This window comes from Herpailurus yagouaroundi, unplaced genomic scaffold (genome assembly GCF_014898765.1).
Source record: "Herpailurus yagouaroundi ecotype Mexico unplaced genomic scaffold, PumYag 207, whole genome shotgun sequence".
Classification (NCBI taxonomy): Eukaryota; Metazoa; Chordata; class Mammalia; order Carnivora; family Felidae; genus Herpailurus; species Herpailurus yagouaroundi.
The window spans coordinates 4,290,209-4,315,848 of NW_024412438.1; the positions used below are offsets into that span (position 1 = coordinate 4,290,209).

The 25,640-nt window shown below is 42.7% G+C and overlaps 1 protein-coding gene across 7 annotated transcripts in view; it reads left to right on the forward strand.

The window, feature by feature from the left end:
• The window catches only part of ASH1L (ASH1 like histone lysine methyltransferase), a 193,164-nt gene that overhangs the window by 151,136 nt on the left and 16,388 nt on the right, over positions 1-25,640 (forward strand). For all 7 annotated transcript variants that reach the window (XM_040452711.1, XM_040452706.1, XM_040452707.1 and 4 more), the window contains 8 exons: positions 6,335-6,408; positions 8,256-8,301; positions 8,418-8,526; positions 12,838-13,044; positions 13,173-13,319; positions 24,320-24,428; positions 24,831-24,995; positions 25,155-25,249. In XM_040452711.1, coding sequence (XP_040308645.1) covers positions 6,335-6,408; positions 8,256-8,301; positions 8,418-8,526; positions 12,838-13,044; positions 13,173-13,319; positions 24,320-24,428; positions 24,831-24,995; positions 25,155-25,249 — 952 coding nt within the window. The remainder of the gene's footprint in view (positions 1-6,334; positions 6,409-8,255; positions 8,302-8,417; positions 8,527-12,837; positions 13,045-13,172; positions 13,320-24,319; positions 24,429-24,830; positions 24,996-25,154; positions 25,250-25,640) is intronic.

Below are 25,640 nucleotides of genomic sequence, written 5' to 3' on the forward strand. Positions count from 1 at the left end.
ATGAAAACACTAACTCAAAAAAATATCTGCTGAGCCCTCCCCGCCATGTTCATAGCAGCATTATCTACAATAGCCAAGACATGGAAACAACCTAAGAGTCTGAGGGATGAGTGGATAAAGAAGAGGAAGCATATACATACAATAGAATATTACCCAGCTGTGTTCAAAATGGAAAGAAAACAAAAGGAAGGAAGGAAAGGACGGAAGGAAAGAAAAGAGAAAAAGAAAATCCTGCCATTTGTGACAACACGGATGGACCCTGAAGGTATTATGCGAAATGAAATAAGTCAGACAGAGAAAGACAAATACGGTGTAACCTCGCCTGTACCTGCGCTCTTTGGGATCTACGAAAGCAAAACAAACTCCTAGAAAAGGAGATCAGAGGCACCTGGCTGGCTCAGTCAGGGGAGCAAGCAACTCTTGATCTCTGGGTTGTAGATTCAAGCCCCACGTTGGGTCTAGAGATTACTTAAAAATAAAGAATAATAACAACGCAAAATCTGTTCAAGAAAAAAAGAAAATAAAGTGGGTCAGATTTGTGGTTACCAGAAGCAAAGGGAGGTGGGGAGGGTATTAGGAGAAAGGTGGTCAAAAGGTGTAAACTCCAGTTACAAGATAAGTAAGTATCGAGGATACACTGCACAGACTGATGACTGTGGTTAACACTACTGTTTGCTGGATCAGAAGACTTATAAGTTAAGAGAGTAAATCCTAAGAGTTGTCCTCACAAGGAAAAAAAAAAAGTGTTGTCTTTTTCTGCTTCCTCTTTACCGTATCTGTAAGAAATGCCTCGTGGACACTAAACTTCTAATGGTCATCACTTCGCAGTATATGAAAGCGAGTCCACTGTGGTGTACATCTTTAACACGTACAGTGATGCCTGTCGATTTTATCTCAATGAAACCAGGGGAAATTAATTAGAATGCCAGGCAGGAAGAAAGAAAAAAGAAACTGCTTAGGAAGAGTAGAATTCAAGAAGCAGTGGGGATGATGGGGATTAAGGGAGCACTTGTGATGAGCACCGGGTTATTAAGATAAAAACTTACTAAAAACAACCATACACACTGTGGGGACGGGTGGTGCCGCCTGACGGCTGGTGCAGTCCCTCGGTGTTTGTTCCTCAGAAGACACCTCTGCGTCCGTCCGTTCCAAAAATACTTGTTCAGCGCTGCCTGTCGTTTGATCAGGCGGTTTCCTACCTGCTTGGGATACACCCGTAAGCAACACAGGTGAAGATCCTTGCCTCTGGGGCTGGCAGTTTTCCACTGGGGGGGGGGGGGGGACACACTATCCCTATATTTCTGGGTCTCACTTCTTTTTCCTCAGGCTGACAAAACCAAAAACTTGAATTCTAGTGTTTTCTTTAGTGAAATTTAAACAGTTTCCTGTAAATACCTTTGATCATTATTTATAATCTCCTAAATGGCCCACACTCCACTGATAATACTATGCCTTTCAGTGACCCACTACAGCAGAGAGGGCGCATGCGAGTGGGGAGGGCAGAGAGAGAGAGAAAATCCCACGCGGGCTCCACACTCAGCACAGAGCTCCACGTGGGGCTCGATGCCACGACCCCAGCATCGTGACCTGAACTGAAATCAAGAGTCAGACACTCAACCGACTGAGCCACCCAGGGGCCCCTGCTACAGTTTTCTTGGGAGAGAATACCAGAGCCATTTACACAGGATAACAGAGGAAATGAATAATTCTTATCTGTTTGTAAAGTGATGTTACAATTCAGTACTCAGGTTATATATAAGCAAACAGCTTTATCTGAAGCCCGCCATTTTATTTAAAAAATGCCAAGGTTTCGTCATAGTTTAAGATCTCTTCTTGAAAAGGAAGTTCTCTTTCTCCTGTCTGTTGAGTAGCCCCCTCTCCTCTGAGCTCCTCGCCTGCCGGCTGCCTCATTAACAACTAGACTTTGCAGTGATGTTCTGAGTCCTCCATTCCTCTTCGTGTTAGGATTGATGTTATGAAAGGAAATCATTGTGACTTCCCCCGTTAGATTTCAAGGTCAGCACAGACTTCAGAGCTTTTGTAACAAGTCTCCTCTTTAAAATGACTTTGTTGCACAAATTCCGTTTTCTTTCAAAGAGAAAAGGATCTCTTTGCTCCTTCCCTAGCGATCAGTGGCAGTACTTGAGATCTCAAGGCTTTAGCACACAATAAGAGAAATCCACAAAAGATGTGATTTCATCTCATTTTCACATGGCTATAAAGTGATTTTTTTCCCCCAGTTTTAAAATGAGGGTTAGCTACAGAATCACTGTTTTAAATGAGATTTTCCTGACTAGCTCCTGCTGAGGTATCATCTCTAGCAGAATTTGGTTAAGGAAATCGTTCAGGTAGGTCTCACTTCTTAGAAGTGAATCACCCGGCTGTGGTTTCAGAGATGTTGGAGGACAGAAGAGTGTACCATCATTTCTTCCTCCGGCTCTCAGGGTGGGGACTGAGGGGAGGGACACAGATCGGGCCAGGAAAGGCACCGGGATTCATCCGAACGAACTTAGAGATCACTGGCCTCGTCCCACAATGCATCCCACCCAGCAAGTGGACAGTTGCTCCCAGGAGCTGCACAGAAAGGCAGAAGGGGGGAGGGGTAAGGAAAGGGCAGCTCACCTCATGTTCCTTAGGGGGATCTGGAAAACCGTCTGTGTAGCAGATTTTATCATTGGTGCTGACCCGTTAAGACTGTATTTCTGGAGAAGATGTAAACAGCTGTTAGGTTAGAGAGCAAGCCCTGGTGTGGTGACTTGGCTTAACCCAAGTGACTCCATTTGGGGCCTGTCGTCTCTCTCTCTCTCTCTCTCTCTTTAATGTTTTTTATTTATTTTTGAGAGCATGTGAAGGGGGCGGGGGGGGGGGGGTTGGGAGCACAGAGACTAAGATAGAGGATCCAAAGCAGGCCTTGCACTGACAACACAAAGTCCAACACAGGGCTCGAACCCACGAACCAAGAGATTGTGACCTGAGCCGAAGTCGGACGCTCAACGAGCCACCCAGGCACCCCTCTTTTTTAATACATCTATGGAAATTCATTGCGAGCAAAAGTCAAGATGTTGGACTGTGGGAAAATTGTGTCTTTGAGGTTGGATGAAGTGGATGTGGAGGATATGGATGCTTTCTTAGCGAAAAAGTATTCTTTTAAAAAATGCATAACTTACTGGATTCTCCTTCACTCTTGTACACACCCTTCAGAAAACATACCAGATACTGCTGGCAAAGAAAGGAGTTAATCCTTCACATGAAGGGGTTTGTACTATTTCTGGGGACCAATTTTGACTTTTTAAAAAGTATATTTGTATTGTTATTAAGAAACAGTACAGGGGCGCCTGGGTGGCTCAGTCAGTTAAGCATCCAACTTCAGCTCAGGCCATGATCTCACTGTTTGTGGGCTCGAGCCCCGCGTCGGGCTCTGTGCTGACAACTTGGAGCCTGGAGCCTGCTTCGGATTCTGTCTCTCTCTCTCTCTCTCTCTCCCTCTCTCTCTCTCTCTCTCCCTCTCTCTCTCTCTCTCTCTCCCTCTCTCTCTCTCTCTCTCCCCCTCTCTCTCTGCCCCTCCCACGCTCATGCTCTGTCTCTGTCTCTCTCAAAAATAAATGAACATTAAAAATTTTTTTTCTTAAATAAAAGAAAAAGAAAAAATCTGGTACGTAGCTAAAATCTGGGTTAGTTGTGTGACCTTGGAAAAGTGACTTCGTCTCTCTGATTCTCAGGTTTTTTTGTTTGGTTTTTTTTGTTGTTTTTTTAATCAGTAAATGGAGACATTGTGGAGTTGTCTGTAGGGTGAAGATGTGAGGTAGTTTGTGTAGAATCCTGGTCTGGGACCTGGTACACAGTCGATACTCAATAAATGTTAGGCAAAAGTAAAAGTTCTGTTGTTAAGTAATTTCAAGAAGCAATTATTAAGCACCCGTTGTGGTCACACAGCCCCGTGTCCAGCTCTGTGCTGACAGCTCCGAGCCTGGAGCCTGCTTCAGATTCTGTGTGTGTGTGTCTCCCTCTCTCTCTCTGCCCCTCCCCTGCTCACACTCTGTGTCTCTCTGTCTCTCAATAATAAATAAATGTTTAAAAATATATATTTTTTTAACGTACCAAAGTTTCCCCTCTTGATAAACCTTTAAGTTGTTTCCACTTTTCACTGCAGACTTTGTAGGTAGGTATTCAGCTTCACTTCCCTATCAACAAGTGGACTCCAGCTATAACCCCAAAATTATTGTTATATTAACTCCACACATCTGATCTCCCAAGATATGCCTGTAATCCGTGCTGCTGTATCCTCAGATCTGTCCGATAAACTCATTACACATTACGTGTTGACATAAGTAACATTTTTATGAGAAATAACTTTCCCAAAGAAAAATTTAATGAGAAAAGTTACTTTATTTCACATTTTTGCAAATCTCTTTGATGTCTGATTTAATGTAAGACATCTGGATTTTCTAATCTTTTTTGCATTCAATCTATTAGGATGTTACTGTGGTTCAAATACATGAAGAAATCTGTTCTCATGCAGATAAGAATATTTTAATAATTTCAGATAATTCTTCTTTGACACTGTAGCAAAAATATAAACGTAATTGTTCCTTAAAGGTGAATTATAATGTGGAGTATGAATATTGATGAACTTCTTGTATTCTGGTACATTAAAGTGATTGGTCTCTCTTGGTATTTAAATGCGTTTTTTACCTGGGTGGCTCGGTCGGTTAAGCGTCCGACTCTTGGTTTCTGGTTTCGGCTCAGGTCACCATCTTGCAGTTTCGTGAGTTGGAGCCCCACGTCGGGCCCTGTGCTGGCTGCGCAGAGCCTGCTTGGGATTCTCCGCTTCCCTCTCTCTCTCTGCCCCTCCCCGATTTGTGCTGCCTCTGCCGTTCTCAGGATAAATAAGTAAACTTGAAAAAAAAGTTTTTTGTTTTTTTGTTTTTTTCATAAAAATAAATGGGTTTGTTACCCGTGTGTGACTTTATTGCTTCACGCATTGGCCAGTAAAATAGTTCTGATTCACCGAATTGTATTGTTCTTCCATTCCCTGTGTGTATCCAAAACCATTCACATTTGTTAATCTTGCCACTTACTTCACAAGGAGAATTTTGTTGCAGTTCTAAAGACTCGCATGATAGTCGCCACGAGTTTTCCAAAACACCAATGTTCACGCTCAAATCTTATCGCTGAAAACCGACCCTTTCAGCTGTTTCTGAAGTAACCGGCTCACTTCGCTCATTTTCAGTTCCCGAGTCCGAACAGCCACAGCTTGTCAGTCATCTGTCCAAGGACAGGTGGTGCCGCGCGGAAGAGGCTAGCCCCGCTCGCCATTGCGTTTGCGCACGTGTGTTTCCTGGACACAGCCGTCAAGGATGCGCACTTGTGTTGTGCCGTGCGGGACGTTACGATTTCTGACTCGCGGGTCAACATTTCGCAGAGTTTTCATGACTTCATCGAAAGCGCTCACAGTGTTTAATGTTGTTATGCTGCGGCCTGGCTCATTTGCAGTCGTCTCATTCTCCTAGTCCGGTTCTGTGCCACTAGCCTGAATTCCTGCTAAGATGCCAGCACTTGCACCCACCATCGCCTTCCCCGTTAGTGCGAATGGCCGCGTGGCGAGCCGGCACGTGCCTCCGTAGGACTGGGAGGGCAGTAGACTCGGAGTACTTCGTGGCGTGAAGGCAGGCTTTCCCCCCCGAGTCCCTCGGGATCAGCAGAGTGTCCGCGAACTGCTGGTCCGGAGACAGTGATGGGACGAACACCCAGGTGACGGAGAAGTGCTTGTAGTTCCTGCGCAGATGAGTCCCCTCGAGGACAGAGAAGTCAGAGAGCAAGGAAATAGAAGCAGCCTCTTTAAAGCAGAAAGGGGCTTTTGACTTTCAATAGAAGGACTGTTCTGATAGAGAGCGGAAAAAATGTTAACAGATCATAAATTGGAATGTAAATACTCTTGAGTTATTTAAATTCAGGGACTCCTGTTTTAGAAAATTCTTATACTTCCCATTTTTACAGACCATCTTAGGTTATTTATAATAATGGAGAACAGACGCCAGATGCTCTAGGAAATGATTTTAATAAACGAACAGTTCTCAGTTTTCGGTTTGCTTCGTAATGACCTGTGTCTTTTTTGGTATGTTGTTTCATATAGGCTACTATTAAAATTGATCTTCAGCAGATACCACATGAAGCATGCTGGGAAAGTGTAGCTAAAATTCAAAATCTGTGATGGAAAAATCTATAAAATTAGAAATTAAATCTTTATTTTCCTAGTCCGTGTGTATTAGACCTTGTGGCTGTTTGACCCTTTGTATGAACAGATACTGAAATTGATAGTATTTTTTTGTTTCAGGAAAGTATCTAAGGCAAAAGAGAATTGACTTCCAGCTTCCCTATGACATCCTTTGGCAGTGGAAACATAATCAGGTACAGGAGCCTATCTTACAGGTTTTGTTCTGGGGAGGGGGGCCTGCAAGTCTCTGTCTCTGCCTCCTTGTTACGCTCTCATCTTAGGACGTTTGGAGAAGTGTCCCCGTGAAGGTTACGGACTAAGGAAAATGAATTTGCATCCATATTTAATGTGACCTATTTGCCTGTATTCCTACTTCAGAATAGCAGTGAGTTCCTGCTTCCCTGGGCAACCTTCTGTATTATTCTGGACTTTTATTCTGGTAGCAGAGATGGTTCTGTAAGAATCCTGTTTGATGCAGGTCCCGGGAGAATTTAGATGTACTGCCAGCGGCACTAAGAAATTTCAGGCTTTATTTTTGTTGGCTCCTTCCCATTAGTTTGGAATTTATTTTTCACATACAAAAGAGATCTTCTACCAAAGGAAACAAGGGAAACGTTTTAACACTCGTGTGCTTTTAACAGATCTTTAAATGGGGAACTAAAAGTGGGAAGGTGCTTTCTTTTCTCTCCTTTGCCCTAACTGGAAAGTTTCCCCAGGAATGTTTGTGGTGAGCTGGAGCCCCCGGCCCCATGTTGAAAGCAGCAGTGGAAAAGAGTCGTGCAAATGTGATGAATAGACTCCTGAGCTTTGCCCAGATTCCACCAAAGTTTAAATTTGGAAAGCCAGAAGCAATGGACCTTCTCTACATTCTCTTCTCTGGTGACCTCTCTTCAGTCTGGGAGGATCGATATGTTAGACGTTTGTGTCAGAGTTCATAACCGTGAAGGAGACAATGCTCTGACTGTCCCCACTGAAAAGTGATGGTGGGGCTTCTCTTACAGGTTAACACGCCCTCTCTTAGGGCATCTGGGGGGCTCAGTCGGTTAAGCGGCCGCCTCTTGGTTTCCGCTCAGGTCCAGATCTCATGGCTTGTGGGGTGGAGCCCCGCGTCGGGCTCTGCGTTGACAGTGCGGAGCCCGCTTGGGGTTTTCTCCTCTCTCTTCCCTCCCTGCCTTGTGCTTGCTGATGCACTCTGTCTCTCTCTCTCTCGAAATAAATACGTAAACTTTTTTCAAGTTTATTTTCTTCATTGCAGTATGAAAGCTTTATTTCCTGCCTTCCCTCTCCCCTTTATTCACTAAATTAATTGCCTTAATTAAAATGTGAAATGTTGGGGTGCCTGGGTGGCTCAGTCGGTTAAGCGTCCGACTTCGGCTCAGGTCACGATCTCACGGTCCGTGAGTTCGAGCCCCGCGTCAGGCTCTGGGCTGATGGCTCAGAGCCTGGAGCCTGCTTCCGATTCTGTGTCTCCCTCTCTCTCTGCCCCTCCCCCGTTCATGCTCTGTCTCTCTCTGTCTCAAAAATAAATAAACATTAAAAAAAAAATTTTTTTTTTTTTAAATAAAAAAAAATAAAATGTGAAATGTGTTTTTCTGGAATACCCACCCTGAAAAGGTCAGGGTGCTCATCTTTTTAATGCCATATATTCCCCCAGACCATCTCAACAAGCTCTGTGCAACTTTTCCTTTCTTTTCATAAAGGCAAATCAAGCCTTAAGCAATTTTTGTTTAAGTCTAAAACATGCTAAAGAAGCTTATAATTGAAAACGCATTTTCATTAAAGTGTTGACCGTTTCTTCTGTTGTTGAATCTGTTTCTCTCTCACCTCACCCTCCTCTAGTCTAGTAAGTCACTTTTTATTTCAGGGTAAAAAGTGATCACACCAAGAATTTCCCTCAGATACACACAACCGAGAAAATCTTTTAAATATTCCCATGGGAGCAGGGCACATGGATAATTTCTTGTGTTTTTAGTGATTGATGCTGCTGCCTGGCATTTGAAGTTAAATGCTATATCAGGATTTTTCTTTTTTTTTCTTCTAGCTATACAAAAAGCCAGATGTCCCACTATATAAAAAAATCCGTTCAAGTGAGTAACTTGGGAGCTATTTTTTCTGCCATCATACCATCAGTGTTCTTCTTGGCCTGGCACTTAAAAAATGATCTTATATGTTTACAAATTACTCTTTGCTGTCTTCTCTCAAGATGTCTACGTTGATGTCAAACCCCTTTCTGGTTACGAGGCCACCACCTGTAACTGTAAGAAGCCAGATGATGATACCAGGAAGGGCTGTGTGGATGACTGTCTCAATAGGTACTGTACTAAATTGATTTCTCTAAAAGCACAGGCTTCAAGACCTAGGACACTTCATTTGGAGGGAAAAGTTAAATAAGCTCTTTGAATTGCTCTCATGAAGTTGCATAAAGATACATAAAACCTACTTGATGGGCTGTCTTAATCTACTTGGGCTATTACGGCAAAATACCATTGACCTGGTGGCTTAAACAACAGAAATTTATTTCTCACAGTTCTGGAGGCCAGGAAGTCCAAGGTCAAGATGCAAGTATTTGCTGTCTGGTGAGGACCCACTTCCAGGCTTATAGACAGCCACTTTCTGCCTGTGTGCTCACGTGGCCTTTCCTTAGTGTGTGCTCACGGAGGAGAGCTCTCTGGTCCTCCTCCTGTAAGGGCACTGATCCCATCGTGAGATTCCCACCCTCATACCCTAATATAAGCCAGTTGACCTCCCAAATGCCCTACCTCCAAATAACCATCACACTGGGGGCCAAGGCTTCAGCTGTTCGTTTTGGGGAGACACAAACATTCAGCCCATCACATGGGCTGCATAGAGTAACAGGAAAAGAATGAGATTAGAGTCTTAACCATACCCAGGTTTAAATCCTGTTACTACTTATAAGACCTGAGGAAGGTTATTTAACCCCTCTCATAAAATTAGTACCTTCTTTATGGGGGGTTGGGAGGGTAAGGATCTTAGGAGACAATGTTCATAAAGTATTCAGCACAGTTCTAGAAACTTTCCTAGATCTCCGTACATTGTAGCCATAATGAGGGCATAAGGTAGGATGGTGGCAGTGAAAGAAGGGCATGATGTGTTTGGAAGGAAAACTGGTCTGGTGACCCACTGGCATGTGCACATAGATGGACATGTGTAGACTGGGTCAGTGTTGCCAATGAGAGATGGTAATCCTGTTGCCACAGAATGAAAGTATGGGGTCTGATTAGTTTGGAGATGGAAACTATTATTTTACTTTGGGGCCATTGAGTTGTAAATGACATGGAGGTTTCAAAATGGAAATGTCTGATAGAGACCCTGGAATGGAGATCTAATTTGTTGGTTTTAGTAACATAAGCAAATTTACAGTAAAGAAGAACCAATGATGAACTTTACATCGATACTTCCTGTTCTAGATAGTTTTCCTAGCCAAAGACAACTGCTTCCCCAGTGTCTGGTCAACTGTCCTATGGGCTACGGGAATCAATGTTCTAGTACCTCCTGTATCAACATGACATCTGAGAAACTCTGCCTTACACATCATTGTAAATTCACATCTTATATATACATACATGCATACATACGGTTTTACATAGGAGTCATGGCTGCTGGTATAGTCTGTTGTCCACTGATTTTTTTCCACTCACAGATGCTTTATATACACACTTTTATGTATCCATGTGGTCCGCTCACTCACCATTTTTAGGTGCTCTGTTATCTTTTGTAGGTTGATAGCCCCTAGTTTGCCAACCTCCTGTGGTTCATCATTCACATGACTCCCAATGTTTTGCTATTAAAAATGGCACCACAGGGGCGCCTGGGTGGCGCAGTCGGTTAAGCGTCCGACTTCGGCTCAGGTCACGATCTCACGGTCTGTGAGTTCGAGCCCCGCGTCGGGCTCTGGGCTGATGGCTCAGAGCCTGGAGCCTGTTTCCGATTCTGTGTCTCCCTCTCTCTCTGCCCCTCCCCCGTTCATGCTCTGTCTTTCTCTGTCCCAAAAATAAATAAACGTTGGAAAAAAAAAAATTTTTTTTTTTTTAAATAAAATAAAAAAAAATAAAAATGAAAATGGCACCACAGTGAAACTGGGCACATTCCTCTTTCTTTAATTCTTAGGGTGCACTCTCCAAAGGAGCCTTACCTATACGGACTGTGAATGTTTGCATAATTCCTACTCTGCACTGTCCAGTGGCTCGCATGAAATGATGAGTGGATTTGGGGTGTCACCACCAGTACCTGAATATACTCACTTCCCCGTAGTTCCACCCCCGCTTAGGGATTCACACCTAACTTTATTTTCGGTGCTTTGTATTTCATTGGTTTGATATTTGGGAGTATCCTATATCTTTAAAATTGCTTAATTTGCATTCCTTTATGTGCTAACATTACTGTGTTTTTTTATATGATATTTATTATCTGTGAAATTGCTGTAATATAGCGACTATCTCATTGGCTACTTCCCTCTCTTTTTCACAGTACTCCAATGAGATAGGTAATAGTTTTACATTTTATAAATGAAGGATCCTAGAGTTTGGGTAGCAGATTGCTCCATATTGTACACAACACTTGAGTGACAGAGACAGAATTTGAATCCACACATGTCTTAATCAGAATTTGTGTTCTTTCCAGTATATACTCTGCTTACTTTTAAGTCGTTAGTCTTTTAATCACATGGAATTGGAATCCAAATATTTACCTTTACATAATCACATTGGTTGTCTTGGGTCATTTTTGTTGGTATGGGTGTCACATTTATCCTCAATACCGTGTTGTCTTTCTTCAAAAACAAGCAAACAAACAAAAACCTCAGATACAATGCTGCCAACTTTATATCAGGAGAATATGGTTCCTACATATGCGTGCATCTAATGAATGATGTGATAAATGCATACATTTAAATACAAATGTATTTATTTATTCTGTATTTAATAAAAATTAAAATTTATTTATTCTGTATTTAATAAAAATTAAAATGTAGTATTCAGTGGGTGCTTCCTTATGTATTTAAAAGTAACCCACATAAAGATTTACTTAAATGGAGCAACCTAAAATGTCTTTCCTGTCTTTGGGTTCTCAGTTTTGTAAATATTTCAGGGGAAATCTCAAAGGATCTGTAGGATTCAATTTTGTGTCTATGTTAAGGTTCATATATCCACAGAAAACTAGATTCAGGACTTTTTATTTTTATTTATTTTTTAATGTTTTTATTTATTAGAGAGAGAGAGAGAGAGAGTGAGCGAGCATGAGTGGGGGAGGGGCAGAGAGAGGGAGACAGAATCCGAAGCAGGCTCCAGGCTCTGAGCTCTGAACACAGAGCCTGACATGGGGATCGAACTCACGAGCTGTGATCGTGACCTGAGCCAAAGTTTAACTAACTGAGCCACCCAGGTGTTTCAGGACTATTTTTAAAAGCAAGTAATGAGTTTTTATCATCAGTTCAAGTAAACAGTCAAGAACGTGTCCAACATTGTTTATAACCTCAGTAACATTTTCCCTAGTAAATATGGTAAAGCCTTGGTTTGTGAGCAATCAAGAAGGCACATAAAATCAAGGAGGCATTTTCAGGAGGGGTGTCTAGTAGTATTCATGCAGCGAAGAATTCATCAGAAGAAAGCATAAAGGTGGTGAATTTGACAATAAGCCAGTGCCTTTCACAGGCTAAGCTGATGGTCAGACCTTGAGGACCAGCCCAGTGGGTACTCTTAACTGCTCATTTCTGTGACAACACTGTGCTGTCTTTGCTCTTTAGATGGGGGTAATGTTTATTTGAAGAAAGACTGTGACAGATTATACAATGTTACATGGTTTTTTTTACGAGATTTGTAAGGGGTGTGTGTGTGTGTGTGTGTGTGTACATTATATAAAATATGTGATATTTTGATCTACCATTATATTCTTAATCATCCCTTGTTTTAATCCTGTTCAGTAGTCTCACTGGGATTTCAAACCCTATGCCAAAACTAAATCACTTCTGTGAAAGATCTAGAACTGTAAAAGCGAAAAGCAGTGAGGAGACAGGTACACAACAACTTTGTCTACTGTGTTCAGAAATTTTGGCTTGTTAATTCACTAGTGGTTATAGGTTCAGCTAGTATATAGACTGGAAATGTTATTTCCAGTATGGGAATGTCATTTACACTAACAAAATATAAAATTCTTATAAAACAACGACAATGCAAATGTACTGAACTGTGTGCTTAAAAATATTTACAGGGTGCAGTTTATGTGTGATTTTGCCACAATTTAAAAAGAAAACAAAATCTGTACATACCCATGAGCTGCTTCAAAACAAAAATGCTATGTAATCTGGAAATTATTAATTCCTCTATGGTCTGTGGTTTTATTCTTAGTACAGAGCTAAATATGATACTGTGTTTACCCAGGATGCTTAGTGGACAGTTAGTTTAATCCATCCGGTGTTTATAACTTGACTTGGTAATTTTCAGTATTATTAAGTTTTGGAGTTATGTATTAGTACCTTGTTAACCAATCCAACCTTGTTAAAATTAAAAATTTCGTGTATTCCTTTTAAGAGTTCCTATAAAAGAAAAATGGGTCCCTGAAGGCATATGTAATATTATTTGACATGCAGTTCTCTCTCTTCTTTCTAGAATGATCTTTGCTGAATGTTCCCCCAACACTTGTCCCTGTGGTGAGCAGTGCTGTAACCAGAGGATACAGAGGCATGAGTGGGTGCAGTGTCTAGAACGATTTCGAGCTGAGGAAAAAGGTTGGGGAATCCGAACCAAAGAACCCCTAAAAGCCGGGCAGTTCATCATCGAGTACCTGGGGGAGGTTGTCAGCGAGCAAGAGTTCAGGTACAGTGATTAGTGGGGACGCCCCAGGAAAATGGCAAAGAGACCAGATGAGAATGGAAAATGGAAGATTTCCAATTTACTTTCAACTTAATCATTAATTGGCTTTCGATTCTTCCTCTCCTCTTCAGGAACAGGATGATTGAGCAGTATCAGAATCACAGCGACCACTACTGCCTGAACCTGGATAGCGGGATGGTGATCGACAGTTACCGCATGGGGAATGAGGCCCGATTCATCAACCACAGCTGCGATCCCAACTGTGAGATGCAGAAATGGTAAGAAAGCAGGGGCTGGTGAAGCCAAGAGGCCAGCAGCGCGGGAGACACGAGGGTATCACTAGAGGGATCTTGCCGCAGCGCGGGTCGGCCGGCACGAGACCTCCGGCGATCCCGTTACACCATCTCCTCCCGGCAGGGAGTAAGCTGCTGCCGTTTCCTCACTTCAACCTAACTACCCCCCCAGGAAACCACAACAGTACATACGATGCTACGGCGGTAATACCCGACACATACTGACTGCTCACTGTGTGCCGGGCGCTGTGTCACGTGGTTCTCCTGTGAGTTTGCTCAGCATATTTATTACAAGCCCACTGGATTTGTCACAGTGAGAAACAAAAATTAGTAAAATAGACGAGAATCTAACTGAAAAGGAAAAAAATTACCTCTTAGATAATTACACGGGCAGAATATGTCTAACGTAATAATTTTGGAACTCTGGAGCCTGTTGAAAGCTTGCAGCTACTAGGGGAAGGCTGAGATGGCAAGCTGTGGTTCCTTTTGGTCAATTTCAACTTAGAGCAGTAGCAACCACCCATCCTCTACCCCCAGCCACACGGCAGGCGGCTACGTAGGCGTTGCTGGGAACAGCTTGCTCACAGATGGCAGAAGCCAGGCTGGGTAAAGAGGACCCTGTCCTCCACCATTGTCGTAAGCCCCTCTTCCTCCACCTGAAGTGACTACCGAGAGACTTGAAGGGCCCTATTTTCTTCCCCTTCATTTTTCACTTTTCTTCCGCTTGGGAGCTAGAAATTAAAGGTTCGGATATGTAAGCACTGGGAAAGGAGGGAGAATCTTATTTCCAGATGTACCACATTATTACGTTCAAACTTGCAGTGTTCAAGGACAAATCACAAGGAATACAAAGAAACAGAAAACCGTGGCCCATTCAAAGGAAAAAAATAATTCAAAATAATTTTTCCCTAAAAAAGACTCAATTGAGAATACATTAGACAATGACCTCAAAACAAATGCCCAAAGATGCTCAAAGAACTAAGGGATGATGTGGACAAATTTGTGAAAATGATGTGTGAACAAAATGGAAATACCAAAGAGATAGAAAGCCTAAAGGACCATAATTGAAATGAAAAATCCACTAGAGGGATTCAAAGGCAGATTTGAGCAGACTAAAGAAAGAATCCGTGAACTTCAAGATATGACAATGGAAATTCTCCAAGCCTGAAGAACAGAAAGAGAAAAGATAGAAGGAAAGAGAACAGACCCTAGGCGACCTCTGGGACACCATCCAGCAGACCAACCTGTGCATCGTGGGTGTCCCAGAAGTAGCAAAGAGAAAGAGGCGGAGAGAATATTTGAAAAAAATAATGCTTGTAAACTTCCTACATTTGATGGAGGGCATGAACACAAACAACCACAAAGCTCACCGAGCTCCAAGTAAGAAGAACTTAAAAGAGACTCACAGCAAGAAACATAATCAGACTTTGAAAAGATAAAGAGCACATCATGAAAGCAGCATTAGACAAGCACATCATCACATACAAGGGATCCTCAATAAGATGATAAGCAGGTTTCTTATCAGAAATTTTGGGAGGCCTGGGGCACCTGGTTGGTTCACCTGGTGGAGTATACAACTCTTCATTTCAGAGTTGTGGGTTTGAGCCCCATGTTGGGTAAAGAGATTACTTAAAACCTTAAAGAAAAAAAAAAAAAGCGGATGGCTTACACTCTCCAATCAAGTGACAGAGTGGAATTCAACATCCATTTATGATTAAAACTTTAAACAAAGTGGGGATGAGGGGCACCTGGGTGGCCATTGGTTAAGCATCTGACTTCGGCTCAGGTCATGATCTCACAGCTCATGAGTTCCAGCCCCACATCGGGCTCTGTGCTGACAGCTCAGAGCCTGGAGCCTGCTTTGGATTCTGTGCCTCCCTCTTTGAACAAAGTGGGCATGAGAGAACATACGTCAACATAATAAAGGCTACATACAACAAGCCCACGGCTAATATCATACTCAGTGGTGAAAGTCGGAAAGCTTTTACTCTTAAGATCAGAAAACACTCGGGGTGCTTGGGTGGCTCCGTTGGTTAAGCATCTGACTTTGGGTCAGGTCGTGATTTCACGGTTCGTGAGTTTGAGCCCCACATCACTCTCTCTGCTGTCAGCTCAGAGCCCACTTCAGGTCCACTGTCTCCCTCCCTCTCTCTGTGCCCCCCACCTCAAAAATAAACAAACATTAAACAAAAACAGATCAGAAAACACTCTTACCACTTTTATTCAACATAGTACTGGAAGTACTAGCCAGAGCAGTTAGGCAAGAAAAAGAAATAAAATACATACAAATTGGGAAGGAAGAAGTAGTACTGTCTCCATCTGTAGATGACATGACGTTGTATACAGAAAACCTGAAAAAAGTGTTAGAACTGATCGATGAAGTTTAAGTTGCAGAATTCAGAATCAAAATATGCAATTCAGTTGAATTTCCATACTCTAATAATGACCTATCAGAGAAATTAAGAAAACGATCCTCCCATTTTCAACAGTGGCATAAAAAATGAAATACCTAAGAGTAAATTTAACCAAGGAAGTAAAAAGCACGTACACTGAAACCCTTAATGATTCAGTAATGAAAAAATTGTAGAAGGCACAAATAAATGGACGATATCATATGCTCATGGAATGGAAGAATTAATGTTAAAATGTCCACACTGCCAAAAGCAGTCTACAAACTCAGTGCAATAAAAATCAAAACTTCAATGGCAAATTTCAGGGAAATAGAACAAAGATTCCCAATACCCCAAATAGTGAAACGAATCGAGAAAGAAGAATAAGGCTGGAGGCTTCCCACTTCATGATTCCCAACTGTTACAATGCTATAATAATCAAAAGAGTATGGTATTGGCATAAAACAGATAGAAATGGATGTAGTACAACAGAGCGCTCAGAGATAAAGCTGCATTCATGTGACCAATTTAAGGCCAAGGTAGGGAGCGGGAGGTCTGTTCAGTAAGTTGTGTTGGGAAAACTGGACAGCCACATATGAAAGAATGAAACTGGATGCCTGTCTTACACCATACACAAAAGTCCAGTTGGGATGTCTTGAGAACTTAAAGGTAATACCTGAAACTATAAAACTCCCAGAAGTAATCGGGATGAGCTCCTCGACATCAGTCTCAGGGAGGACTTTTTGGGTTTGACACCAGAAGCAAAGGGCAACAAAAGCAGAAATGAGCAAGTGGGACCACAACGAACTCTATACGAAGGAAACCATCAACAAAATAAAGCACCCCACAGAGTGGGGGAAAGTAGCGCAATTCATATATTTGGTAGGTGGTTAATATCTAAAATACATGCAAAGAACTCTTACACCTCGGTAGCAACGAAGCAGTCCAGTTGAAAAAGGGCAAATGGTCTGAATGGACATCTTTCCAAAGAAGACATGCAGATGTCCAACAGGTGCATGAAAAAGGGGCTCAACATCCTTAATCGTCAGGGAAACGCAAGTCAGAACCACAAGGAGATAGCACCTCGTGCCTGTTAGAACAGCCATCGTGAAAAAGACAAGAAATAGCAAGTGTTGGTGAGGAGGAGGAGTAAAGTGACCCTCGTGCACTGTAGGTGGGAATGTGAGTTGGCCCAGCCACTGTGGAAAACAGTATGGTGGGCGCCTGGGTGGCTCAGGGTAAGTGTCCAGCTCTTGATCTCAGCTCAGGTCATGGTCTCACATTTTGTGGGCTCAGGCCCCACCTCACCGGGCCCTGTGTTGGCAGCATGGAGCCTTGCCTGGGACTCTCTCTCTTTCCCTCGCTCTCTGCCCCTCCCTCTCTCTCAAAATAAATAAAACCTTAAAAAAAAAAAAAACAGTATAAACTTTTCTCAAAAAATTAAAAATCGGGCTGCCTGGCTGGTTCAGTTGGTACACAGCATGTGACTCTTGATCTCGGGGCCATGAATTCTAGCCCCACGTTGGACATGGAGCCTGCTTAAGAAAAAATAAATTAAAAATAGAACTACCATATGATCCCACATTCCACTTCTGGGTATTTATCCGAAGGAAACAAAAACACAGACTCAAAAAGATACTTGCACCCCCATGTTCATAGGAGCCTTGTTTACATAGTAGAGACATTGAAATAACCCCAGTATTCACTGATGGATTAATGGAAGCTTGCTAACAGAATAGAGCTTGAGCGCAAGAAAACACTTTGTTGTAATTGAGTGTGGGGATGGATGTTAAATAGAATTACTGTGGTGATCAGTTTGCGATATGTACCTTTATTGAATTATGTTGTACACCTGAAACTAACATGTGTGTCAGTTTTTTCTCAGTTTAAAAACGATCAGAATAGGTAACACATGATCCAACTACATGCTGTCTACAGGAGACTCAACTTTAGATCCAAAAACAAACAGGCTGGACGTGAAAAGATCAAAAAAGGTATTTCATACAAATAGTAACCCAAACAGCGCAACAGCAGCTACACAAAATGGACTTGAAACCAAAAATGGTTACAAGAGACAGAGAAACACATTGTGTACTAATAAAAGATTTTGTACAACAAGAAGATAAAACCGTTACAAAGATTTACACACCTGGGACGCCGGGGTGGCTTAATTGGTTAAGGGTCTTACTTGGTTTCAGCTCAGGTCATGATCTCAGGGGCGTAAGAGCGAGCCCCTCCTTCTCCCACCAACTCTGCAGTGGGCGTGCAAACTGCTTAAGATTCTGTGTCTCCCTCTCTCTCTTCCTCTGCGTGGGTGTCTCCCCCCCCACCCTTTCTGTTAGAAAGATGGAAGGAAAGAAGAAAGAAAGTACAGTAAAACCTTGGATTGCAAATCTGAGAGTGGTCCACAGGATGAGCAGATTTTTTTTAATGTTTATTTTTGAGAGCATGAGGGGGACAGAGGATCTGAGGCGGGCTCTGTGCTGAGAGCAGAGAGCCCGACACTGGGCTTGAACCCACAAACTGAGATCGTGACCTGAGCCGAAGTTGGACACTTAACCAACCAAGCCACCCAGTCACCCTGATGAGCAAACGTTTCTAATGCATTTTATCTTGATAAACAAGCAACGTCTTGCAATACGAGTAGTACGTGATGCCCAATGTCACATGATCACAACTGAGCCAATGGTTCTGGAAATTCGCTTGATACATGAGTGCTTTGGATTACAAGCATGTTTCCAGAACAAATTATGCTTGCAAGCCAAGGTTTTACTGTACTTGGAGATGAATTAAAATAACACGGCACACCTAAACTTACAGGACACAGCAGAGGCAATGCTGAGTGGAAAGTTTGTAGGCATAAATGTTCACATTACAAATAAAAAAGATCTCACGTCAACAACCCAACTTTACCACTTAAGGAACGAGAAAAAGAACAAACTAAACCCAAAGCTAGCAGAAGGAAGGAAATCATGAACATCAGAGTAGAGAGAAATAGAGTATAGGAAAAACAGAAAGGAAAATCAGTAAAACCAAAAATTGGTTCTTCAAAAAGATAAAGTCAACAAGCGTTTGCTGGATGGACTCAGAATAAAAGAGGACTCACGAAATTCAGAAATGGAAGTGGGGTCACCACCAATTCTACAGAGATACTAAGGATTGTAAGAGAACGCTATGAACAGTTGTATGCCAAAAAAATTGGATTACCTCATTGAAATGGACAGGTTTCTTGAAACAGAAAACCTACCAAGACTAAAATCATGAAGAGACAAAAAAATCTGAATAAACCTGTAACTGGTAATCCGTAATGTTATGCGTAATCAAATCCGTAATCAAAAATCTCTCAACAAAGAAAAGCCCTAGAACTGATGGTTTCACTGATGAATTCTTCCAGACTAATGCCAATCCTCAAACTTTTCCAAAAAATTGAAGAGAAGGAAACACTTCCTAACTCACTCTGTGAGGCCAGCATAGTCCTGATACCAAAGCCAGACAAAGACCCCAAAAGAAAACTACAAACCAAGCCAGTATGCTTTGTGAACATTGATGCACGAGTCCTCAACAAAATGCTGGCAAGCAGGATTTAGCAGCATATTAAAAGGATTGTATGCCCTGCCCAAGTGGGATCTATTCTTGGAATGCAAGAATGGTTCAACATAAGAGAATCATAAGAGTTCAGCGTAAGAGAAAGTGTGATAGGCCACATCAATAAAATGAAAAGAGAAAAAAAAATCCTTTCAATTGATGCAAAAAAAGCATTTGACAGAATTCAACACCCCGTAATAATAAAAGCACTAAAAGGGCGCCTGGACGGCTCAGTCAGTTAAGCCTCCGTCTCTTGATTTCAGCTCAGGTCATGATCTCACGGTTTGTGGCTTCAAACCCCACGTCAGGCTCTTCACTGACAGCGTGGAGCCTGCATGGGATTCTCTCGCTACCTTGCTCTGTGCCCTTCCCCTGCTTGCACTCTCTCTCAAAATAAACATTTTTTTTTTTTAAATAAAATAGGCATAGAGGAAAACTACCTGAACATAATACAGTAGTCCCTCCTTATCCGCAGTTTCACTTTGCTTAGTGTCAGTTACCGGTGGTCAGCCTTGGTCTAGATGCGGATGACCCTCCCTCTGACATATGGTCAGAAGGTCAGTAGTAACCTAATACTATGTCACAACGCCTCTATCATCCACTTCACTTTATCTCATCACGTAAGCATTTCATCATCTCACATCATCACAAAGAAAGGAAGAATAAAATAAGATAGAGGGAGAAAGAGACCACATTCAGTTAACTTTCATTACAGTATATTGCTATAATTGTATTTTATTATTACTTATTTGTTATTAATCTTTTACTGTGCTAATCTATAAGTTAAGTTTTATCATAGGTATATATGTTTAAGAAAAGACCTAGTATATTTAGGGCAAAGGACTTGAAGAGACATTCCTCCAAAGAAAAGAAACAAATGGTCAATAAGCATAGGAAAAGGTGTCCGAGAGCACTAATCCTTAAGAGCGCCACCTGACGCCTATCGTGTGGCTGCGTCAGAATAACAGAAAACAAGCGTTGATGAGGATGTAGATCAGTTGGTATCCTTTTGCAGCCTGTGGGGATATAAGTAGTATTTCCACTTGGGGAAACTCAAACAATTAAAAACAATTACCCTATGGCCCAGCAGTTCCACCTCCGGCTGTTTACGCAGGATTGGAAGCAGTGTTTGGAAGATGTGTCTGCACCTTCGTATCCACAGCAGCATTGTTCATAGGCGCTAAACTGTGGAAGCAACCCAAGTGTCCCTCGGGGGATGCTGGGCCAGCAAAATGTGGTGCATACGTATGACGGAATTATCATTCAGCTTTACAAAGGAAGGAAAATGCACAATATCCTACGTCGTGGATATGGACCTTGATGTCATTATGCCGAGTTAAAAAAGCCAGGCACAAAAGACAAACACTTTACAATTCCACCCGCATGAGGCGCTCAGAGTCGTCAGCATCGCAGATGGTGGAATAGTGGTGAGCGGTGGGAGGGTAGCAGGTTGTTACACGTGGGGTGTTCCAGTTTTACAAGACGAAAAGAGCCATGAGCGTGGTTAGTGGTGATGGCTCTACAGCAATGTGGATGTACTTAACACCACTTTTTATCTTATGTGTGTTTCAACGCAACTTTTTAAAAGATGATAGTTTCAACAGCTTTCTATTGTTGTAAACTTTTAAATTTACATATTACGTAGAGACAGATTTTTTTCTTAGTATTTGTTTTTCAGAGAGTGTGAGTGGGGTAGGGCCAGAGAGAGAGGGAGACACAGAATCTGAAGCAGGCTCCAGGCTCTGAGCTGTCAGCACAGAACCTGACACGGGGCTCGACACCATGAACCATGAAATCATGATTTGGGCTGAAGTCTGACACTTAACCGACTGAGCCACCCAGGCGCCACCGAGACACAGATCTTAAACGTAAATCACCACCCGTTTTTACAGACGTGGACACCCACACAAGCCACATCCTTACCGACATATAGAACATTTCCATTGTTTCAGAAAGTTCCTTTCTACCTCCTTAGAATCTCGCCATCTCAGAGGCAAACAGTGATGTGGTTTCTGTCACCAGAGTCATCTTGCCTAGAGCCTGTTGCAGAACTGCATATGTATGTAGTCTGTGTCTGGCTTCTTTCAGTTAGAATAGTGTTTTTACAGTGTACCTGTGTTCACTACATCAGTGTTCTGTTGATTTTTATTCTGGGCTAGTGTTCCTATATATAAGTATACCACAGCTAGTTTATCCATTTTCCTGAACAGTTTTTTTCTATTGGGAAAGTTAAATGAACAAATTCCTTGAAAAAGCACACCTTACCAAAAACGACACCAGAATAGATAAAAAGTCTGAATGTCTATGAGAAATTGGGTATATAATTAACAGTTGCTGACAAAAGAGCTTCAGGCTCAAATATCTTCATTGATGATTCTTATATATTCTTTTTTTTTTTAACATTTATTTATTTTTGAGAGCTAGAGACAGAGCACAAGTGGGGGAGGGGCAGAGAGAAAGAGGGAGACACAGAATCTGAAGCAGGCTCCAGGCTCAGGGCTGCCAGCACAGAGCCTGACGCGGGGCTTGAATTCACGGACCATGAGATCATGACCTGGACCGATGTCGGATGCTTAACCGACCGAGCCACCCAGGTGCCCCTGATTCTTATATATTCTTAAAGAAGAAATAATGTCTCTACTACCGATATCCTATAAACTCTTGTACTTCATAAGGCTAGTATAACCTTCATCCAAAACCTAATAACAATGTTAAAAGAGAAAAAATATAGGCCAGTATCTCCCATGAACACAGACACAAAAATCCTGATTTAAATGTTAGCAAAAAAAATAAAATTTTAGCAAATCAGCTCTAGCAGTATATAAGAAGGTCAATACATCACGACTGTTTGGGGTTTACTCCAGGAATGAGAGGTTGGTTGGCTGGTTGAACATTCACAATCAGTGTAACTTAACTACATTAACAGAATAAAGGCAAAAAAATCATGTATCATCCCAACAGGAGCAACAGAAAAAAACATTTGATAAAATTCAGCAGTATTTATAGGGGCATCTGGCTGGCTCAGTCAGAAGAGCCTGCACATGTGCGTGTTGATCTTGGGGTTGTGAGTTCAAGTCCCATGTCCGGTATAGAAATTACTTTTAAAAAAATTTTGGGGGTGCCTGGGTCGCTCAGTCAGTTAAGCATCCGATTTCAGCTCAGATTATAATCTCGAAGTTCATGAGTTTGAGCCTCACATCGGGCTCTGTGCTGACAGCTCAGAGCCTGGAGTCTGCTTCAGATTCTGTGTCTCCCTCTCTGTCCCTCCCCTGCTCACACTCTGTCCATCTGTCTCTCTCTCTCTCTCAAAAATAAACATTAAAAACATTATTTTTGAAAATAACAAAAATTAAAAAATAAACTTTCGGGATACCTGGGTGACCAGTAGGTTAAGCATCCAACTTCAGCTCAGGTCAAGATCTCGAGGTTCGTGAGTTTGAGCCCCGCATCTGGCTCCACGTTGACAGTGCAGAGCCTGCTTGGGATTCTCTCTCTCCCTGTCTGTCTCTGCTCCTCCCCTGTTTGTGTTCCTCTAAATAAATAAATAAATAAATAAATAAATAAATAAATAAATAAATAAAACAATTCGATTCCCTCGGTTATTAGCTAGCTGTGTGACTTCCGATAAGTTACTTAACCTCTCCAAATAAATAAATAAATAAAACAATTCGATTCCCTCGGTTATTAGCTGTGTGACTTCCGATAAGTTACTTAACCTCTCTGCCTCAGCTTCCTCATTTAGAAAATGGGGGCCATAATACTGTCTAATAATAGTGTCTTTTAAAAAAAATTTTTTTTAATGTTTATTTAGTTTTGAGAGAGACAGAGACAGAGCGTGAGTGGGGAAGGGGCAGAGAGAGAGGGAGACACAGAATCGGAACCAGGCTCCAGGCTCCGAGTTGTCAGCACAGAGCCAGACGCAGGGCTCGAACTCACGAACCGTGAGACCATGACCTGAGCTGAAGTCGGACGCCCAACCGACTGAGCCACCCAGGCATCCCTAATAATAGTGCATTTTTAATACTGTTGTTGGGAGGATTAAATAAGTACAGCAAGATGTTGTAATTAATTTAACAATCACTCAAGCGATAGCTATGATTATTACATAAAGCATCTAGAATAGTACATGGTAGATCATTAGTAAGTTACATAGAATAGAACCAAAGAGCGACTCCTGTACAGGTGAGAAAGCTGGAGATCAGTAGGAACTAGAAGTTTTACAGATTAACCATAAGAAATAATTTACTTGGGGCGCCTGGGTGGCGCAGTCAGTTAAGCGTCCGACTTCAGCCAGGTCACGATCTCGCGGTCCGGGAGTTCGAGCCCCGCGTCGGGCTCTGGGCTGATGGCTCAGAGCCTGGAGCCTGTTTCCAATTCTGTGTCTCCCTCTCTCTCTGCCCCTCCCCCGTTCATGCTCTGTCTCTCTCTGTCCCAAAAATAAATAAACGTTGAAAAAAAAATTAAAAAAAAAAAGAAATAATTTACTTAATAAGTAGACCTACACCATGTTTTAGAGGGACTTTGAATATCAAGCAGGAAACGTTAAGACCTATTCTCACTGACAGCATGGTCCGTGTTTTCCAGAAAGCTGACTGAGGACTATTAATCTGGCAGTGTTACACAGGCTGGACAGAATGGAAGCGAGATATTATACTGCAGAGTCTGGCCAGGAAACCTGGGTAATTGGACACAGAAACAAAGGCACATTTGAAATCAGCATACCTGTTTTTCTAGGGTTTAGGCAAGGTATTAAGAATCTCTACCTTCAGGGGCACCTGGGTGGCTCAGTCCGTTAAGTGTCCCAACTCTTGGTTCCGGCTCAGGTCATGATCTTGCAGCTTTGTGGGGTTCGAGCCCCCACAGTAGGCTCTGCGCTGACCCAGCAGAGCCTGCTTGGGCTTCTCTCTCTCTGCCACTCCCCCACTCCGCTGTCTTTCTCTCAAAATAAAGAAATAAACTCTAAAAAAGAAAGCAAAGGCTCTCTGCCTTTAACCCTGTCCTTTTCTCTAGGTCTGTCAATGGAGTGTACCGGATCGGACTGTATGCTCTTAAAGACATGCCAGCTGGTACCGAGCTCACCTACGATTACAACTTCCATTCCTTTAACGTTGAAAAGCAGGTGAGCATCACGAGTCCATCAAGAGGGAGGTTGAGCGTCCTCACAGCGCCGTCCCCGACACCGCCTTCTGTAGACGGCATTGACGTACGGCCGCTGTGAAGTGAATTGGAGACGGTGGTTCTCACCCCACTCACCGACCCCCTGGCCGGCTCTCCCTGGTCTCGGAACTAGAAAGAGACTGCCCGGTCGTGTTTGGTCCTCGGTCAGTTCTTGCCTAGTGAAGAAGTTTTCCCAAATTTTAATCTTTCCTTTCCATGGAAACACATTAAGTTTCTCCTCAGTTATTTTCCTCTGTATGAAAATGTCCTGATTCACACTGTTGGGTGCCCAGGTGCTCAGGACTTCTGTTTGAACTTGTAAGTGAACTGGCAGCCGAGAGTTCTCTTCTCTTTCCTTTCAAAGCAACTGTGCAAGTGTGGCTTTGAGAAGTGTCGAGGGATCATCGGGGGCAAGAGTCAGCGCATGAACGGGCTCACCAGCAGCAAAAGCAGCCAGCCTGTGGCCACTCACAAGAAGTCTGGACGGTCAAAGGAGAAGAGGAAGTCTAAGCACAAGCTGAAGAAAAGGGTGAGTCATGATCTCCTGGCGCTCTCCCCGAACAACTGCTTAGACGCGCTCACTGGCGGGAAGAGGGGCCGGCAGAGGGGCAGCCTCTTACAGCGGCTCTAACATTCTGCGAGGGGATTTCTCATCGGTCCTTCCCTTCCCGCATCTGATCCACTTTAGAGAGGCCACCTCTCCGAAGAGCCCAGTGAAAACATCAACGCTCCCACAAGGTTGACCCCCCAGTTACAAATGAAGCCGATGTCTAATCGAGAAAGGTAAAAAGGAGCTTTTCTTACCTTTGTGTGATTTGCTTGTCGATTTAGAAAATTAAGAAACATCAGTGTGGTTAAATCATTTCTTTTGTGCACGAGGTCTCCAGCCGGGAGTCAGGATATATAAATTTGGGGTTGGGGGGGGGGGGATTGTCTCTATTTTTCCGAATTTCTAACTGAAATTTAGCATTTCCGTCAAATATGATGGTAGGCAAACAGTGCGTGTAGTAGTCGCAGCTTCCACGACTTAACGTTCACATTTTCATCGCTTGTCCCAGTTGTCACGGACATGTCAAAGTGCCGTTTACGTGCTCTCTCCCTCGAGGTTGCTGCGCCGGTGAAACCTACCACTGGATCTTGTCATGTGGGGAAAAAGGAACGTTTATTTCTGGAT